The sequence below is a fragment of the Gymnogyps californianus genome, chromosome 1 (genome assembly GCF_018139145.2).
Source record: "Gymnogyps californianus isolate 813 chromosome 1, ASM1813914v2, whole genome shotgun sequence".
NCBI lineage: Eukaryota > Metazoa > Chordata > Aves > Accipitriformes > Cathartidae > Gymnogyps > Gymnogyps californianus.
The window spans coordinates 127630739-127651768 of NC_059471.1; the positions used below are offsets into that span (position 1 = coordinate 127630739).

The 21030-nt window shown below is 46.1% G+C and overlaps 1 protein-coding gene across 3 annotated transcripts in view; it reads right to left on the reverse strand.

The window, feature by feature from the left end:
- LSAMP (limbic system associated membrane protein) overlaps window positions 1-21030 on the reverse strand; it is a 1011998-nt gene that overhangs the window by 103813 nt on the left and 887155 nt on the right. For all 3 annotated transcript variants that reach the window (XM_050905213.1, XM_050905195.1, XM_050905204.1), the window contains one exon: window positions 7029-7154. In XM_050905213.1, coding sequence (XP_050761170.1) covers window positions 7029-7154 — 126 coding nt within the window. The remainder of the gene's footprint in view (window positions 1-7028; window positions 7155-21030) is intronic.

Below are 21030 nucleotides of genomic sequence, written 5' to 3' on the forward strand. Positions count from 1 at the left end.
AACCCCTCCAGTGTGTTGGGGAGAGAGCACGTTCAGGACTTCAGTTTATTATAGGTGAGGAAGGGGGCAGGAGGGCTCCTGCTTGTGGGCCATGCACTAAGAAGAGGGGACTTCTAAAAAAGTAAAAAATGTGGAGCCAGCAGAAGTGGGAAGCAGAGATTGAAACAACTTTGGATGCCTTCTGGAGAAGCCCTGAAAAAGTTGAAACTTTGGCTTGCTTCCCAGGCTCTTTGTGAGCCAGCATCCTTTTCTTTTATTTTCCCCTATAACATTGGATAAGATGAAGACCAGACCAAAAGAGAAAAAGGCATCTCAGAAAAAGGCCTAAAACAAACTGGGAGTGTATCAGAGGCAAAGTGAGAGGTCTTTGTGGAAGATGAGACCACATTTTTGCCAGAGAGTATTTTGAGGATGCACGGAAAAAAAAAAAAAAAAAAAGGAGGAAAAAGAGACCTGGCTAAAAAATCATCAGTTGCCCCACAACATCCTAAAATGCAGGATCAAACAAGTACCTTATAAATCTTAAATTTCCTGATCAGGCAAAGGCAGTTAGAGGGGGAGAAGGATGTGACATGAGAAGAGCTGGCACAGTAACACCACAAAAAAACCCACCAAACCCAAACAAACAAACCCCCCCCCCCCCCAAACAACACTCCTCCTTCTCTTCACAACTGTTTTACTGAGGTTTTAAGAGGGCAGCAGAGAGGTGGGCTAAATCCAAATGGTTTAGATAACCAGAAAATCCCCTTCCCACTCATCACTACCTACTGCCTACAGGGTTGACTGGTGGTGACTCTGCCAGAGGGTTTTCTGTTTGTTATCTTCTTTGGGCATAAACTGGCTTCTCCTGTGCAGCACAAAGTGCAGTAGCGAGGCTTTGGACTTAGACAGCAATGAGAAGCAAACCAACATGGGATATAATGATCAAAGCTGTCCGATGTGAACGATATGGCCTTCTTAAATCTCATGCCTTCAGAGAGCTCTCTTCTTCCCTCATGTTCAGCGTTCAGCCCTACAAGGAGACTGGCATGCACTGAAGGAAGATACATGAGTGAGTGGGGGCGTGAGATAACCTGTCTCTTTCGGTTTAGGTCTCATTCTGATCTCTAGTAACTGAGCCCCAAAGCATGAAGTTTAACATCCTTTTCAATATTTTTGTTGTGAATAACAAGAATATCCAGATTTGTTCACATTATCCTCAGGAACACACAAACTGTTTGAGTCATGCCAAGTTCTCATCTTTAAATAACTTTCCATGGCAATGAGTTCTACAGCTGTTTATAAACATATTATATGTATACCATCTCAATTACACAGAGCATGCAGGCACTCTTCTGTGTTCTCTATCCCTTCTAAACTTCCCAGGCTATGGTAAATTCTCTAAGACTCAGTGAGAATTTCTAGCACCCTCTAGGGAGAATCAGACTGGCATATTTGACAAGCGTTCCCATCTCCTTTCATTTTATGCTGTGACATGAAACTTGGGTGTTGCAATCAATACTTATCTGCTTTGCTCTAGACTGGTTTTTATTCTGTGATTACCACTGTAATAACTAAGCTCCTTTTCTGAGCCAAAGTGGGTATCGTTTGACTGTCAGGTAGAATTTGGGAGAATCCAGACTGTTCTCTTTTCTATCAAACGGCCTTGCTGAGCTGAGGCCTGGGAAGGTGGATCAGGAATGAGATACCTGGTGATTTTATACAGGTTTCACACTCTATAGCTGCTCTAGGAAAACTGAATTGCTTGCTCCTCAGCTGATTACGCACAAACCAGTAAAAGCCTCAATTGTTCAACCTTGAGCTGAGCCCCATAGGGATCAATATAGCTTTGTCTCTCTGCCACCATCTCTCGGGCTGCCACCACCCATGGGTACCGAATCTCGTGGCACTTGCCACAGCATCCATGAGCAAGGCCCTCGGGAAGGTTTCAACCACCGATGCCTTGTGGGAAAGGAGCAGAAACATGAATGGGACTGTTCCTGTTAGCTTGAGTACAAGCTCCTCAGGACATGAGCTGCCTTTTTCTTCTGTGTTTGCCCATCTAGGACAAAAGGATTGGCAGCGAGATCTCTGGTAATGCAAAGACCTTGCAACAACTGTCCATGTTCATATGGCTGCTAACCCAATTCACAAGAGGCCACTCTTTAGAGCTTCTGTTGAGAGGGAGTTTATTGATAAGAATATGAACATACACGTATCTTTATTTTTCCCGGGAATCTCTTTTTCAGCCAACCAGGCATCTAGCATGGCTCTGAATAAGATGGAGAGATGAGGAATTATAAATGATAAAGCCTCTGGACTGTGATCTCAGCAGCTTATGGGTAGGGAGAAGTCGCATTAGCCTGAATAAACATAAGTCAAGAAAGGTGTGCAGTAAAATTAAGATGAGCTCAAAAGCAGGCATTGCTTACCATCTCTAATCTATCTTACTGGATTCTTTTCTTGGCTGTGTTAGTTGTTATCTTGGTGCATGGTACAGGGAAAACGGAGCACCTCCTAACATAACTAGCCATAGATGGGTAGGCTGCCTGTGGTAGCCCACACAGAACGTGTCAGTGTGACAAATGATACATGGCCCTGTGCTGGGACCTTGTCCAGGCCGTGGTGCAACTACTGGAAATTTGATGCGACTGCATTCAGTGAGGAAAAAATAATCTATATCTTTGTGGGCTATGGATCATGTAGGTTATGAGTTAATACTAAGGAAAAGAAAACAATAGGGTAACACCCACTCTTTGTACAAATTCACAGAGCGAGAATCTGGGTTTTGTCCCTTTCAAGAGATGAGAGACTATAGCATATCCCCTAGTGACATATTTCTAATGCTGACAACTGCTAACTCATGTAGTCTGTATAGGAAATTATCAATACTCATCCCCACTCTAACTGAACAAATCACAGTTTCCTGACAAATCCAGTTCAGAGGGCTGCTACGGTCTTTTCCATGGCTTACCATCACAAACTGGGATGGCAAAAGTCATAGGGCACGGCAGGCTTAATAAGCCTGCAGCTGTGTCCTGAATCACAGGAAAGGGATCGGACTATGAGCAGGGAGGTGCTGGCCTGCTGCTGGAAGCTGCAGGTTGGTGAACCCAGAAGAGAGCTCTGCTGGCTGGAGAAGAAGACCTAATGAAGCTGTTTGTGCTCCCAGGTGATGCCTATTAAACTATCCACAACTAGTTAGACTGGGCTGCCAATGTCCTACAGCATAACAGCCTGTTGGATGAAGAAGAAAAGGGTCTGGATGACTCTCTCCATCTGCTCTGTCAAAACCCAATCAGTCAATCATCTAAAGAGGAACGGAGGTGGAGAGCAAGGACTTGCATCATTCCAAGGAATGTCATTCCTGCTTTCATTAAACTAAAGCTGATCTGTATTGTCATTGGCCATAGGAATTATTAAAGTATTTTTCCCCTTACCTGCCTTCCTCCCAGGTGTCAGCGGTACAGTCAACAACCACAGCCACACTTTAGCTATCTCACAGGGTAAGGAGAGGGCTTTTTCCTATGGGTTGCTTCAGGGCTTGGGGATTTAAATAGTTGATGTGAGAAAAATGCCTAGTTCAACTGCTCACTGAAGGACCCGCAAAGGAAGTGATACAGCATTTTATAAAGCAATTTTTTTAACTTCTCATATAGGCAGATGAGTGGGCGATGATCACTCCTGAGGCCCAGCAGCTTTTAAATGAACTATCACATGCATCCCTGCCTTCTTTGCATAAGTAGCAACACCGCTTTCCCTTTGCATTTGTATCTTCCACTTCCCAGCCAACAAGAAATAAATAATTTCTGTGGTCCTAACTCAGGTAACAAACACTACTGACAAAGTCAATGAATGAAAGTGTGCTGGTTTTGGCTGGGATAGAGTTAATTTTCTTCATAGGAGCTGGTATGGGGCTATGTTTTGGACTTGTGCTGAAAGCAGTGTTGATAATACAGGGATGTTTTAGTTACTGCTGAGCAGTGCTTATACAGAGTCAAGGCCTTTTCTGCTTCTCTCACCACCCCACCAGTGAGTAGGCAGTGGGTGCACAACAAGTTGGGAAGGGACACAGCTGGGACAGCTGACCCCGACTGACCAAAGGGGTATTCCATACCATAGGACGTCATGCTCAGCATATAAAGCTGGGGGAAGAAGGAGGAAAGTGGGGGGCGTTTGGAGTGACGGCGTTTGTCTTCCCAAGTAACTGTTACATGTGATGGAGCCCTGCTTTCCTGCAGGTGGCTGAACACCTGCCTGCCGATGGGAAGTAGTGAATGAATTCCTTGTTTTGCTTTGCTTGTGTGCACGGCTTTTGCTTTACCTATTAAACTGTCTTTATCTCAACCCACAAGTTTTCTCACTTTTACTCTTTTGATTCTCTCCCCCATCCCACCAGGGGGGAGTGAGTGAGTGGCTGTGCGGTGCTTAGTTGCTGCTGGGGTTAAACCATGACAGAAAGAAACAGCAGACAAATTCGCTAATGAACTCCTTGAGGAGAGTGCACAAAGAAAAAGTAATTTGGCCCTCTCACCCCCCAATGCTGGTTTAATTTCACAACCTGTCCATTCAAAACCTCCTACACAAGCTCAATAACGCTCGTTCTTCCAGTTCTGCAGTCACGAGTTTAACCGCGAAAAAATCCAAGGGGAGAGATATATTTTAGAAACCTTTACAATGATCTAAAATAGCTCTTTGATGCACAGCAGATGTCTTCAAAACTAGCATAAATGGAGCCAAAATGCCTTACAGTTCTGGAAAAGGGAGATTCCAAGATAAGACGTGTTTCTAACTGCAGCAGCTCTGGAATAGATTTGGAATTTATATTAATTGTCAACCTCAAGGAAAACATTTTAAAAAGCCCTTCTGTCCCCCATTTTGGGACAAGAGCCTTATTGGGCTACATGCTGCACAAAGACCTGATGTCTGCCTGAAAGCAGTTCCTCTGTACACGTAAAAGATAACAAATAGGCTGAGATGGAGAAAAAGAGAGAGAACAACAAGCGGTAAGACATGGAGGTGACACACTGGCGACTGCCTGCCCTTTATCCCCGGCTCTAGTCGGTTAGGAAGGGGGTGCCTGGCAGGCTTCACTGTAGAGGTGAGGACTGAGGATGGATTGGAAGGAGGTCGATGAGATGGCGCTGATAGATGCTAACAAAGCAACACCTCTGAGACATGCAGCATGGGAGAAAAAGTGTGAAGGGGCATGCTGGAAAACTGAACAGCAGACTCAGGAAAACTGACCCTGGAATCACAGTGGGGATGGGATTCCCCAGTCCTGTTGCTCACCAGAGGGGATAGCCAGAATGAAGATTTGCTCTGAGGAGCCTTTTTAAAAGGGACAAAAGTCATCTGTGTCTCACACAGTGGAGTAGGCGGTACAACTGGAAAAAACCACAAAGCACGAACATGCAGCCAAAGTGATGAGTCAGGACAAGAATCTTCTTATTACTGCTCTGAACAACACATCTCGTGTACCAGGCCTTAGTTTTCATGAAGATTTAAGCTAGCATCCTTGTAACACCCTTAACTTGGACAATGTTAGGCTGTGCTCATGGAATAGCTAGGGTTTGTCTCCTACTTGAATACAAGAAAGGGTTAGATCGAGGACTAAAAGACTGATGCAGCAGTAAGATGGAAGATTTGATATGAAATAGATCTTAAGAGCAGAAATGTCAGAGCTAGAAGGTTCTATATACATAATTAAGGTGAGAAAAATAGGTTCTATTTCCATATATATGCAAATGGCACAGTCATGCTTAATACTGAAAATAGCAGAAGAGGAAAGTCAGGTAGCGACAATGATACCACAGAGGAGTAGCGTTCCCCTCATCAGCTCTGCTCCTCCCACCTCTTCCTGGCAGTCTTTCCCCGTCTTCCTTCTTTTGGTATTGCACGAAATGGGCCAGAAATACAAACTGCATATCTGGCTTTCATATATATGAAAGCTCAGGAGGACTTTGGTTTGGCTGAAGGGATGAGACAGGAAATCTGAGTAACCCAATCTGAAACTTTCTCTCTCCAACCTTCTTTCTGCAATGTTCTACCTTTTTCTGGCTGCTGAATTGCAGTAGATAGTTTGACTGTCTGTAGCACATGCAGAAGGCTTGTACTCTGCCTACCTCAAACCCTCTCTAACCCTTTACACATATGGGAATATCACAGAAGACTATTCATTTGGAGCTAATCAATGCTTTCCCCACACATTTTAGATGAAAGAATATCTGATGGCAAAAGAAGGCACGTAAAGAGCTCCTCTCTCCTCAAAGGACATGATACACAGGAAGAGAAACCTACCTCTTGTTCCCATCCTACTGATAAATCTTTAGAGGGTGAAGGTTTCCTTGCAACCCAAGCTGCTAACCATGGGGTTAGCATGACCATGAGACCTCACTACTGGAAGGATATTCTCCTTCCAAGCTTGCCACTTCCTTGAGCGTGGAAGGCAGAGTTAGATAGCAGAACAAAGCTGGTGAGTTCTCTCCTTTATTCTGTCTCCACCCTGCTCTTCACTCATCTTGCAGATCAAATGCCTTCTTTACTCACCTCACAAGACACAGAAGACTATCTGCCAAAGCGGAGAGTAATATGAAATCATCTGTGCCACTGTTTGCCTCTCCCTTTTAAGGCAAATCAGTGGGAAGCAAATTCCAGGGTTTTCGGAAAGAACCTCTTCTATGTAATATCTAAACAGAAATCCTTTCTCCTCTCTCTGGCACCAGCAGTGTTTTGTCTCCACCACCGTGCTTGTGCATTACCAGCAGTAGAGACTGGGACAACTAGATGAAGACCCAAGCCAAACAGAATTACAGGTCCAATTCTGTAGAGCATCTACTGAAGTAATTTCATTTGTTCCCTTGGACAACCTGGTTATCGTGCCTGGGAAATCACAGTGCAAAACAAGCTTGCAGTGCATTTAAGATTCTTGCCACTTTTTTACATCTGCCTGTATTGCTACTGAAATTTTCTATTGATGTTGGAAGAGAAGGAAACTACTGTACAGTTCACAAATCACCAGCACAGTTGAGTCCAGTTGGGTCTCTTACCTGTTGGGGTGAGGTGTCTCCAGGTGATGACAGGCTCAGGACGCCCATTTGCCATGCAAACCAGGGTCACGTTGCTGCCCTCGTTCACGGTGATGTCTGAGGAGATATTGGAGATCTTTGGTGGAACTGTGAAGACAAAAGAAAGTTGGACCTTGTTACCCAGACTTCTGGAGGGCAGCCTGTCTGACTCACTAACCTACCTACCTATTAACCAGAGGCAGCCACAGACTCCTCTCACAGGCTGCACTCCTCATTACTACCTGAGTTTCTGAAATTATATCAGAATAATACGTACCGCTGCTTCAAGGATCTGCAGGTAGAAATGGTCTTTGCTGCAATGTGATGCTTCGTGTTTGGACAGGTTTGGGGGACTTAATAAAATAACCTCTAAGAACTTGCCTGACTGCCCCAAAGCTGCACGGAAGGAGTTGGCAGGCTCCAAGCACTGTCCCAGCTAATTTTTACACTCCAAACAGTACCAGATGCAGTTCTACGTCCTCCTGCAGGGTGCCAGGCCTCAAGGCACTGACTCAGAGGGTGTATTAGTTATTGCTACCTCCCATGGGCAGATAGAACCCATGCTGCTAGCCAGGACCCTGCTCTGCTGCTCACATAACCAGAGAGTTGTTAAGCTCATTTCTGTTGTGACTGCTGCGACAAAGTGAGAAGCAGGGACGTGCACCATGGCTAATGGGAATTTGCTGATGGAAGTCACAATGGCGACAGTGGGAAGGTTTCTGTAACATCTTTCAGCAAAAAGGGATCCAGCATGGGCTGCCCGTGATAGGTAGCTTCTGGCTGACTGCACCTCACACAGCACAACACCAAAAGCATGGTAGGGTCTCTAAAGATTCACAAGACCAGCCATGGCTCAGGCATTCAGGATCCTTAAAGACCTTCCAAGCTAACTGAGTTTGTGTCACGGGACCAAAGTAACCACACTGGGACCTGAAAAGGTACCTCCAGGTGTGGAGCGTGCTGGTGTATCGGCCTTCAAGCAGACCAGGCTGTTGCAGTCTCTCCTCTCTCACATCCATGTCTGCTTCCACACTTCACACCCCAGAGGTGGTGAGGGAGTTTGACTAAAAAGGAACCTTCTAATTTATTTTTTATTTATTTTATTTTATTTATATTTTTAGCTTCTGAATTTGTGTGTAGCGAGGACTGAAACAACATCATTTTCTGCTTTGCTTACCACAGAGTAAACAGACAGCAGCCTCCCCTTCCCCCTCCTTGGAAGGAGTGGCTGATGGTCCTTTTGAGGCAAAGCTGCCTACGAGCTAGGTGGGGAAAAGGAAATGAAGCCTGAAGAGAGCAACTCACCACTTCCAGCTGTGTTGCTGGATTCATAGGAATATTGTTTACAACCCACAGCTCATTAGCCCCTCTCTGTAGGCCCCAAACTCATGGACAACGCTTCAGCATCTATGACCATGGGACCTCCTCAGAGGAACGGGCTCCTGAGCAGGAACAGGACCTGTCGAACAAAGTGGGGCAGACGTCTTTGCCAACAGGCTCACTCACCTAGGCAAGGACAGATTTAAGGTATGGCAATCCTTCCCCAGCGTGCCTAATCTGGGGGGAAGTGACAGCACGGAGGGCAGTGAGGAAGCAGCTGGGGGCCAAGACAACAGGGAAGGCTTTTGCACTCCCCTTGTGAAAGCAGGACAGCTGGGGGACCATCTCAAATGCCTGTGCACCAATGCAAGTATCATGGTGAAAAAACAGGAGGAATTAGATGTTCACGCAGATTTGCAGTGCTATAAACCCATTGGGATGACAGAGCCTTGGTGGGACAGCTCTCAGGACTGGCAGTGCTGTGTGGGATGGATACAGGCTTTTCAGGAAAGACAGGATCAAAAGGCGAGGAAATGAGGTGTGCTCTCTGCAAAGGAGTGGCTGGAGTGCACCCAACTCTGGGCAGTGAACTAGCTGGGAGCTTAGGTGTAAGGATCAGAGGATATCACAGTGTCATCCCTGTTGGTTGGTGTCTGCTACCAACCATTTGACTAAGAAGAGGCAGTGAACAAAGACTGCTTTAGACAGATAGAAGAAGCCTCACAATCACAGTCCCTGGTGAGGGACTTCAACCACCCTGATATTTGCTGGAAGGGTGAAAGTGTTGGGCTGAAGCAGTCCAGGAGATGTCGGGGTCCAACAGGTTCAGCATGAGTTAGCAGTATGCCCTTGCAGCAAAGACCAAGCATCCTGGGTTGTATTACCAAGAGTGTAGCCCCATAAGTGGAGGGAAGTGATTATATCCCTTTCTATTGTGCGTGTTAGCATCTGAAGCACTACATCAGTTTTGGGCTCCCCAGTACAAGGCGGCTATTGATATACTGGAGCAAGTTCACTGGCGGGCTCCCAAGATGGTCAGAGGGCTATAGCACCTGATGTACAAGGAGAACCTAAGAGAGCTGGGTCTTTTTAGCCTGAAGAAGAGAAGGCTGAGGGGAGACCTTATTGCTGTCTACAAATAGCTAGCGGGAAGGTGCAGAGAAGACAGAGGCAGGCTTTTCTCAGAGGTGCACAGTGAACCGCGAAAAGCAGCAGACATGAGCTGCAACACGGGGAAAATTCTGACTCAAAATGAGGAAAAAGCTTTTACTTTGGGGAGGTCAAAGACAGGAACAGGTTCCCCAGAGAGGTGGTGGAAACTCCATCCCTGGAGACACGCAAAACTTGCCTGGATGAGGCCCTCAGCAGCCTGCTCTAACTGGCACCAGGAAGGAAGGAGAAGGGATCTTGGAAGCTGGTTTGCTGCTCAAGAGCTAGAATTGATGGCTGATCAGCTCATGGTGAAGCAAGAAAAGCAACGCATGTTGGGGGAATGGTTGACTGCATCAGGGTCCCCTTCCCTGGAGAGAAGGAATTTCAGAGTAGGGACACCTCCTTAGCAGCACAATACTGGGTAAAGAAAAGCATAGCAGAAAATCAACCCCTTCCTCTCAAAGCAAAACCCCCTGACAAACACAAGCCCTGCTGCATTTTACGTCAGTGATTCACTGCGAGCCATTGGCAGTGTGTCTGCGCATGTAGGAAGAGGTAGGAGGCAACAGAACAAAACAACATAAGCATTGTTGGAGAACGCTAATGTTGTCAAAGAATTTGATCCCACCATATCGAGGGGTATATGAGAGTTTCACTGACCATTTTATGCCTCCTCCCCCTTTATCACACACCCATTCTGCACAGCAAATGTCTGGCAGTACAAAACAATAATCACACAGTGGTCTTGGAAAGTAAGCAAATACCTTTGCCAACCAATAACCCGAGACTGCATAAAGGGCAGCAGAAAGGAAATACCCCAGTTGGGAAATTAAATACCCTGCCTCCTCCAAGAGACCCTTGTGGCTTCATGTTTCACGGCACACCAAAGCAGAGAGGTGGCTTGCAGCATCATGCTGAGATCTGGCTCAGCACTGAGTCGGCAGGACTCAGAAGCACTTTCTCCTTCTCCTTTCTGTCCCACTGGATGGGGGGAGTCCCCTGTCTCATGTCTCAGGACAGACAGACCCATCGGTCCAGCCAGCAGAGCTGCAGGTTGGGAGAGACCTGCAAGTTCTGGTGCAGAAATCCAAACAGCTACTTTTACTACAGGGAACAAAGCAACTCGGAGGGCCACCTCAGTCCTGTAGCAGCACAGCTACCTGTAGTATATACTGTGTTTCAGATCCAAGATCAACACACACTGGAGAGGACAGAGGAGCTTAGCAGCCTCCATTGTTCTTTCCTAGGCTATTTCTGCAAGAGTTGTGTCCCAGCTGCTGTCAGGGGACACAAGGACGGTGACTTCAGAGCGTCCTCAGCACAGCTTCCCCATGGTGTACTGGCAAACATGGGTAAGCAGAGCCCAGGAGTAAAACCAGTGGCTAGACCACATTTTGGGGATTTTATCTTAACCTCAAGGGTTTAACATTTGCATCAGGAAAAAAAGCAACACAACAAACCAAGAAGGACTAAGCTCAAGTAGGACTAGCAGATGGAGCTGCAGGCCAGTTCGAGGTCCTAGCAGAATGGTGCAATGCCAGCCAAAACAGCTGAGGAGAGAGCAGCAAAAGCCACTACGGGGCACCAGCAGCAGAGCTGCAGTTAGGACACGTGTACCCTGCCACTTTCCAAAGCTGTCAAGTCATTTTAGTTCGCAGAGGATCAAGTAAACTCAGCAAATACAAACAGATCTGACCATGCTGACCAAATGCCCAAGAGGAGGAGCATGTATCCAGATGGTCATATCTGGCTTGCCACTTTTTCCGATGAGGGAGAAAAGGGCATCCAAGGCTGAAATCCTGTTAGGAGTATAATGGCTTGTTCCTTTCAGCTGCCACCTTGGTCAGAGGGCAAGGAAAGGCTGAGAGGAGGGGGAACACAGCAGGAAATAATTTCCCTCTGAATTTAAAACCTGGTTTGGCTTTGTCTGCTTAGAATCCAAAGCCAGCTAGCATTAAAAATGACTGCATCTTAGTGGACAGTAATTTCACTCAGATAAAAAGTCAGAGACTTTTAATTTTCAGGGCGTCAAGCCAGCATGTTAAAATGCCAAAACTGTCAGCACCGGCAACAGTTAGCATTGCCTCCTTGGCACTTGTCATTACTTTGCACACACCTTTTTAGGACAGTCTTAAAATGAGAAGCTTTGACCTTATTATTTTTTCCCCATGTGTGGGTTGTGTTATGTTTTCACAGTTCCCAGACTGCTGGAAGAAGGCTTGCTGAGAACAAAACCTCCTGGGACCAGGATCTTCTGGGTGTTGCAGCCTCCTTTTGCCCAGCCATCTCTTGTTGACCTTCAACTGGAAAACTCTTTTGTGTCTGGCCTCTCTGAACCGTTAGCACAGGCAAAACCACAGCCTGCAGACCACAGTAGGGGAAGCACTACAGCTAAACAGAGCTTTCAGGTATTTTCATAATCAGCCTAACAACTTGTCCCTCCAGGGGAGACCAGGCTGCTGCTGGACCCTTCTGGCTGCAGGGACCATGGGAAAGCACTGCCAGGCTCTCTGGTACTGCTGAAAAAGATAAAATTGCCAGATTTTTTCCTCCCTTTCAGCATAAACGTAATATGGAGTATGCGTTACCCTGTGCTTAGGATCCCCCTGGATGGGGTGGGGAGCAGAGACCAACGTGAAAGGAAGCACAGTGTAGTACCCCACTGCTCCATCCCCGGAGAGGTAGGATGCCCTACCCACGCCAGGGACAGATTCTGGAGAGATGGAAATGAGCTCTGAGAAGAATGGCTTGAAACTCACGTATTTGCTTCTTCTACACTTCACATCCACAGGACAAGCCTGATGCCAGCTCAGCATCTCACCTTATATGTCACTGACAGTAAATAACAAACCCCAAAGTAACCAGTAGCCATTCTCCTTGAGAAGCTCGCATTGGAAGAGCAGGGGGCCTGCAAAGCAGGAGTGGGGCAAGGGCAGAGATGCTGTAGGGTGCCCTGGGCTGGGAGAGCTGGGGGGGGCTGCAGGGCAGGAGGGGTGCAAGGGCAGAGCTGGTGCGGGAATTCAAGTCCCAGGCAAGGCACAGAGCTAGGTAGGACAGGCTTGCGCAGAACCTGCTTGCACCAAGCCCGTTCTAGTTAATTGCCGTCAATCCTTCACTTTCATGACAACTGCAACTCACATTAATTTAAATAATAAGAAAGACTGAGACATGAAAAATAGAGCACACTCCCCCAGCGCAATCACTGTTGCTCTCGAGATGAAAGCAAGTGATTTGTTTCCAGAAAACATTACCGTGTCTCAAAAACACCCGCTGTAGCAGTCATTACAAACCAGGGGCCACATACGGGAGGCAACAAGGAAACCACAAACAAGAGAACACGCAGACATCTGCTGTTGTTATCCTTGCCTTTTATGACCAAAATCCTTCAGAGCTCAAAACTCCTCCTGAGATATTACCTGGGATCATGTGGGCGGGCTGGATCAGCTTTATCATTCAAGGCTATGGAAGTAGGCAAGGAGTGGTGCTACACCCCTAATCTCCTAGTAAATGAGTCAGCCCAATGGTTAAGAGATGCGAGTTCACATCCAGGAGGCCAGCTCCTGAGTACCTTTCCAGGAGTGCAATGGGGGATGGAACAAGAAAGCATCAAGGCCACTCTTGCTGAAGGGTATAACCAACAACGCTTCTAGAGGTCTTTTCCTACCTTAGTTTATACTATAACTGGCCATGCCACAGCTCCCAAACAGTTCAAATACCTGCCTTTTGATCAGAGCATCGAGACACAGTACAGGCACAAAGCGACAGGAATGGGAACCACTGCTTAGCATAAGTGGCACTTATATGCAAGGGGTACTTACAGGCATGGGGCAGCAGTTTCTGGCTCCTGCATTGGTTGCACTCTGCCTTCATGATGCTTCACACAAGACCTCAGTGCAGGAAGAGGGTGGGTTTGCGAGACAAGGGCAGGAAGCACAGGACTAGGAACTCAAATCGGGTATGGCAGGATGAAAAACGCAAACAGAGGGACATGGAGATCTAGCTGGAAGATGGCTCTGAGCCCTGTAAACACATTCACACGAAGTTCACAGTCAGATGGTCTGACTGCTCCCTTTGGGCAAACAGAGCTTTGCATAAGACCCTTAGATGTAGTCTTATACCGTGGGGCAGCTACTCCCCAATCTGAAATTACAAGACTGCTTAACAGTCAGGTATTTTGTCAGTAAGTCACAAAATACATTTAAAAAAAAAAAAGAGAGCTCTTATTCCCACTCTACAGGCCTAAGATACAGCAAATGTTGTTTAATCCCTCCAAGACACAGAAGCAAACAGTACTGAAAATTCCTAAGAAAGCCCATAAGTTCCATTTGAGTGCTCTAACTGCTTGTCTCAAGAAGGGCACCTTGGATACAAATGGAGAAAGTCACCACAACCCCTTCGTATATCCTCATTAGTTAGTTGTTTCCTCCAGCCTATTTACCTTCCTCTCTATTGGCAAGTAGGACCCCCATCTGTTGGAGAAAATTAAGACTCCCACCCACTAATCCACAGGAGTCCCTGGCTTTCAGGGCAAAAAGAAAACATCAGGACTTCTCTCCAAAGTCAAAGGAACTTTGCAGCCACTAAAGCCCTCCGCAGGTGCCTATCAATTAGCCTCGAGAGTTCTCATTTCCTTGTCCCCAGCTCCCAATTAACAGCACTTTGCAACAAACACAAAGATGCTAATAAGCCCCAAGGCAGAGGTAGGGGGGACGCTGACCATCATATGGCTCTTGAATGCTTTAGAGCTGCCACCTTGCTCACCACAATTAGGGGTCCTTTCCTGGGGCAATTAATTGACAGCAAATTGGCCTCATTAGTCATTGTTTAGTTAAAGTGTTTAGTGGGGAGAGAGGGCCTGAAGAAGGGGCTGAGCTGCTAAACACAACTAAATGGTTTAATTTCCCTCTTATGTGTGCAGCAGGCTAATCACAGCTCTTTACAGCCATAACAAGAAACAGCTTGTTGCTGCTTAGGTCCGCAAAGGGAGCAAGCTGAGGGCTGGAAAGTAAAATCCAGGCACTCTTTGGGATGCAGCATGCTAATGTTTCTGAAGCGCTTTGCAGATGAAATGCAACATGAGACCCAAGATGTGTTTTTTACGGTCTGATTCATGCTGCAGCCTCAGCCAGAGGGAGACGAAGCTGTCACCAGGGCGGGAGAGCAGAGAGTGAAGTTGTTGAACTTCATTAAAGAGAGTGGACTCTGAAACATCGTTCTGACCTTCTGCTCTGCTAGGCTTGTTTCACCCTGCCAGTGCCTCTCTCGGCATTAAAGCTTCTGGTGAAGTAGAGGCAAAAGTTGAATGCTTGGTTTTGTTTTTCAGTCCCCTGAGAACCAAAAACCTCTCAAAATACACTACAGTGTTTTTACAAGGTGTAAAAATTGCTTCTTTCTATTGTCTGAAAGGGAGTGCCTTGCCACGTCCATCCCTGGTGGCCTTTAGGGAAGGGTCTATCCCAGCCAGAGCATAGAAACCACTTAAGAGATCTGCAGTTCCCAACCCACATGTGGCCCCACACCGCTCTACCCCAGTGTGGCAGATCTCCATCCAAGCATCACTGCTGAGGCCGAGAGAGGCCGGGCCGAAGGAGGCACAGGGGCTGCTAGCTTGGGCCTTGCATCTTGGCGAGCTTCCCCCATCATGCAGCTGAGCCTCACTCACTGAGACGCCACGCAGGAAATTATTTAAATCCAGATGGGGACTGCGTGTATTGCACTGACTGGGAGCAGAGAAGCAGACAGGATGCTGTAAATCAAAGCCATGTGGAAAGCCCCCCAGTCTGCTGAGCTGGGTAGCGTGTCAGACCTCACTGCATTTGAGAGTAAGAGCTGACAAGCCAAACCATTTTGTCCAAAGGAAGGCTCTGCCTCATCCAATATACGGTTAAGTGTCTGGATTATTTTTCCACATAAAATTGCATGGGAAACACTTCCAGTACATTGTTTCTTAGCAGAGAGCAGCATGGAGTGTAAACCTGCTGGACTGCCCATCCATGAGCTATTGGAAAAGTCAGCACAGAACTGGGCTCTATTGCTTATACTCATTCCCACTGATTTTATTTTTTTTTAAACTTGTCTCCATGAAATTTTCAGCAGATAAATTATTTCATTTCCTGACTGAGAGAGAAACACAGAGAACAGAATAGCTTAAGTCTCAAGCCAACCTTGTTTTTCAGTGCACTAAGGTGACGTTGTGGGACAGGGATAAAAGCAGTCTCACTCCTGCTCCTAGCCCAGCACCTCAGCTTTAAACCCAGATGCCAGCCTTTCACCCTGAAGCAGTTCCAGCTCCAAGCCTGAGCCCCAGCCTTGGCCCAATGCTGATAGCATTTTACCCACACCTGGCTTTTTGGTGTCCCCCCACCAAGCACAAGGTCACGAACCCACGTTTGTGGATCCTGATGCAGCCCAGGAGAGCAGGTTCTCAGTTGCATGCTTAGCATGTAAATGAAAGCACAAAGCACAAGCCAGGCATATGTGTGATATCCCCTTATCACCAGATTTGGACCTCTGGATATAAAGTATTGGTTCTTTGCTACAAAACTTCTTTTTCTTTTCTATTAACATATCAAATTTATGCCAGGACTGCAGTGATCCACTTATCTGTGGTTCATCTCTTTAAACGACAGCTCTGTGCATTTGCCATTCGTGTTGCTCCGGCTCTTTCTGCTTGTAAAACTGACTGCAAGCGCTTTATGGCTAACCCTCCTAGAGAGGCCTGCTGTGAAAACACAGCCTTCTTCACAGGACATGTGTAAACATGTGTAAACAACAACAGCTTGCCACGTTAATCCCCAGGGGTTAACCCTTGGAATGCCGCCTAATCCCAAACACTTTAAGGACTACAGATGTACACAGCTTTTGGTCTTTGTTTCAAGTGTGTTCATATATTCCCTCAGACCATTTTTTAAATCTGGGAAGTATTTACTTATGGGACTGAAACAATACAAAATCTTTCCTTTTGCAGATATAATCAGCCATCCTGGAAGAGAAATTCTGTGAGAAAAGTTGTCCTTAGTGTCCAGGTCCTCCAAAGACATCTCTGAGAATTTTGTTACGAAAAACTTTTTCACAGAAACATTAAGCATGTTGGATGTAAATGGTATGCGGCTGAGTCCTAATATGCAGACTTTCTAGGGCTTGATTCAGAGCCCAGGGAGCTCCTCCTTTGATGTTAATGGCCTTTGGACAAATTCTTATACAGCAAGAATGGGTGATGACTTCAAGGAAGTGTTGCAGCCAGAACAGCGCCGCTTTATTAGACAGTTGAGAGAAAAAAGCACAATGATTTTTTAACTGAGTCTCAGCAGTCCTTGGCTCCTGCCTGTTAACTCTTTCTTTGGGAAGTAGACTAGGGAGCACAGGCCAGGTATGAGAAGAAAGCACAGAGAAAAGCCTATGTCATTTCAGGGCAAGAGGTACAGGTTCAGAGAGGGTTTCTATGTGTTAGGAAGATGACTGGGATCTTCCTGATTAGGCAAGCAGGGGAGGAAGTTGATTTCAGCTAACACTCCACGCTGGATGAAGACGAGGTTGTCCATCATAGCTTTACAGGCAGGAGAAACAGAGCCAAAGTTTTCGTTTGTTTGTTTTCAGATCTTATGCTGTTGCTTATGTTCAGCTCATTAGGGACAGACAGTACAACCAACAGAACAGCCTTCATGAACCACCTGATGGATGTTCACACACAGGCTGAAAATCTCAGATTCCTTTGGCTGCCCATGGTTTATCCCACAGCCTCTGCGATAAGCCACAGGGTGGTGAATACAACGCTCTAAGTGTCTTGTGCACACCACACACCCAAGGATCTGGCTCAGTCTCAACTGAGACACACAGCTTCTCAGTGACAAGCCTCTCACTCAAATCAAATGCATGTGGTACATGTAAAACATCTTTTATTAGTAGGCTTTCCTTCCTTAAGCATTGAAATGAGCAAAATGGAGCAGGACAGCTTGCTGTAACCACCTTTCAAGATTGCTTTCAGGCTTCTACGGGAGCAGAAAGCTAGCGTAGCATTTTGGAAACACTGGTTTTGCTTCCAGTCAAAAGTATAAAGAACAAAGCTAATAATCCCATACTCTTACCTTTACATGCTTTGGATAAAATTCACTCTTGTGTTAAGTTCACAGATTTGGAGAAGAGTGTAAAGTACTGTACACTGTCCTTCATCTATAACTCTCCAACTCATGGCCTAGGACAGCTGTCTGGTAAGAAAACACTGTTGTTTCCCCAGCAAGAGGATTCACTTTGTCCAATTCAGCAAGTGATTGACAATCTATAACACAAGCCACCATAGCTGCTTCACCAAGTAGTCAGATCAGCAATCAGAAGACTAATGTCTTAGCAGAAAGCAGCTGCCTCTTCTGATGCTGAAAGCCCCACCAAAAACATTTCAAGCAAAAATGAACCTGAAACAAATCCCTAAATCTCAAAAAAATTGCAAATTTTGAGTGTGAAAAAGTCAAAGTGCAACTCCACATTTTTTCAGCTTGGGCTGCTCAGCACATTCCTGCATTGTCACTATTGCTGGATCCACAGATGGTGGCCTTCCCCAGCACACGCAGTTATGAAATGCCAGCTGTGAGACCTTCAATTGTTAGCTATTGTTGAGCTTGGTGATAGCTGCAGCAGCGTATTTTCTAAAGGCCAGGGTGTTATCATCAGCCATCTGAGAAGGGAAAGCCAAAGAGTTCAAGGCAAAGAATCCCTTCTATCAGAAATGCTCATCTACACAAGTCTGATCCAGCAGAAAAGAGGAAAAAAACAATACAGTACTCCTGAAGTAAAGGCATCTCTGAACAAAGTAAGCAGCTGGCTAGAGCTGAGATGTCATTGTGGTCATCTCCTTCCCACAAACCAACTGAGAGCCAAGGTTTCTTGGGGAGGAGAGTTTCTGCTGTCCGAGATTCCCTGCCAAAAGACAGTGCTCTGTTTTGGTTCAGCCACGTGCAGCAGCACCTTGACGTCTTGGAAGTTTCCCACTGTTTCCTTTTCCAAGCTTTGCCGTGTGGTAAAGATGTGCTGTATACATGCAGACAACCGCAAGGGAAGGGAGGAATGGATTCCAAGAGCCTTGCTCTGTAAACACATTACCGGTTCCATTTCAATTAAAGGAGAATCTCTCCCAGACTGCCAGGCATGAGGCTTATTTCTTGTAGCCTACAGCTTTATCAAGACACATAAAAACACTGGCTGTCCATCTTCCCCCCGGGGTTCAAGTCTGCCTTCTTCCAAACTGACAAATTTTTTGCTGGTCTCTCAGTGTTAGCAAACTGAGGTAATTAGCACATTATATGCTAGGACTGCAGAGAAATGCAGGGGACAAGAGCCTCAGGTACTAAATTTCCACCAGAGCTGAGCAGGATTACCCACCCAAATTGTTCTGAGAGGCCAGGAGGAGGCTGGCTGTCAGATGCCCAGGGTTAGCTATAAATGTGGGTGCCTACAAGAAAGAAGCAGCAAGATTTTGTAAGAAGTTTCGGAATAGCGAGTATCAAACTGAGAAGAAATAGGTAGACATTGTCCATTCAGAAGGATGAGGTTACATCCAGAAAAGGTCGCCAGCACCTTTATGTTGAGCGGGACAACAGCTTTACAGACAACTTTTGTCTAAGGTTCTGCAAGCAAATACTCCCCACCCCAGAAATCCAGTGCTACTGGCTGGAGAGCAGGAATGAGGTGATCTCCCCTGCTGATCAACAAAGAACACTAATAAAAAACTGCAAATACTTCCACCACAGCAGGGGATCAAAAACTAAGTCCAATGGAAAACATAAGCCATGTCTCTCTGCTGTAACAGCACATCCATGTCTGAGCACCTGTAATATCAAGGTTAGCAGGGTAAGCCATACTACAAAAAAATGGAGGAATGACTTTATGATGGACTCAGTAGGTCTGGTACTCCAGGTTCAGTGATTGTTCTGCTACACACTTGTGCTATAACCTTGAGTAAGTCACTCCACCCTTCTAAGGCCCAGTTCCCCTTCTCACTCTTAGGGAACTACTGTGTGCAAGATGTATGGCATCCCCAGTGATTGGCACCCAACTGGTGTCACGAGAGGTATGATGCCTTACCATCTACAGCTCCAACAGGTAAGTAGGAGGAGCAGGGGAGGAATATCTTTAACAGCCTCAGACTGTTAAAGGGAGTTCCTTATGACGAATTATTGTGCTGCAAAGTTCCTTGGCACAGCAAAAAGGGCAAATCCAAGGCAAACTATCCACAGGCAGACAGGCCTGATTCTTCACTGCTGGTATAAAGTAAAGATAAAATACTCTTTTACATGAAAGGTAATGCAAAGGAGGAGAGAATCAGCCCTGTGGTTCATAAACCCAAGGGAAAAAGCAGGACCCACAAAACACTGTGCAAACTGAAAAGGAATAGAAGTGTAATCAATATAGTTAGGGATACTGATGGATGATAGGGATACACTCATACACTTTCCGTTCTGATGGTCATGATAAACTGGAGTCTGCAAAAATTATTTCCTTAAAGTACAGAGAGTGATAAAAAAAATAAAGAAACTTTGCATCAGAACGCAATGATGAAAACTCTGCCAAAGCCTGAGGAAAAGCAGAGATATAACTGAGATGGCATCACACTATGGATCAACCTGCCACTGGATTGGGCGCAGACACTCATGACAAATAGGCACACGGGATGCAGCGCAAATACAGTGTGACATTATATCCTGGGCATACGCTTGATGTATGGAGGATTAAATGCCACACACACACTGTCCTGGGTAGATTGTATCTAGTGCTGACAGATACCAGAGGGATCTGTCTCTTTCTTTATATACTTTGGCAATTGTCATGCCAACAAAGGATTATGGGATTGGGGGGGCGAGAAGGAGAGATCATTTGCGACTCTGTTTAACAGAGACTTTATCCTCTGGGGGAATTTTGTCAAGATGTTGGATTTCTTCTTAAATGATATTTCTACCTGCCTCTACACATTTGGCGTTGATGGGCTTTTCTCCTTTTGTCTGTCCCTGTGACACAACAGCTCGCTCTTCTGGAGTCCCAAACAACTTAAAGCAAACGTGGCTTCTCTAAGTCGGTTTGAAGACTGCTGCCCTCAACCCCCGCCCCCATGCATGCTGCAAAGGCAAGAAAACAGCCAACATGCTGTAAAGACCAATTCCTTTCCCTCTCTGGTGAGCCCTCTGATTGACGGTTCCGTTTGTCAAGAGAGACAGACTGTCTTGAGTGTGAGATAGCTAACTATCACCTGGGGAGACTATTAGAGGGAGAAGGAGGGAGAGAGGGAGAGACAGACAGACAGAAAGACAAAGACAGACAGACAGACAGACAGAAAGGAGAGCCAAGGAGGGGGAAAGAGGAAAGGAGCAACAGAAGAGTGTGGATGAGAGAAAGACAGTAGCACGATGAATTAAGTTGTCAACTTTGGCATCACCTGTGTACCCTGTCATGCCAATAAATTCATTGAAGCTGAAGCTGCACTGCAAGTCAAGAGTGAGAGAGTGCTGATGGAAGGAAGAAATAACAG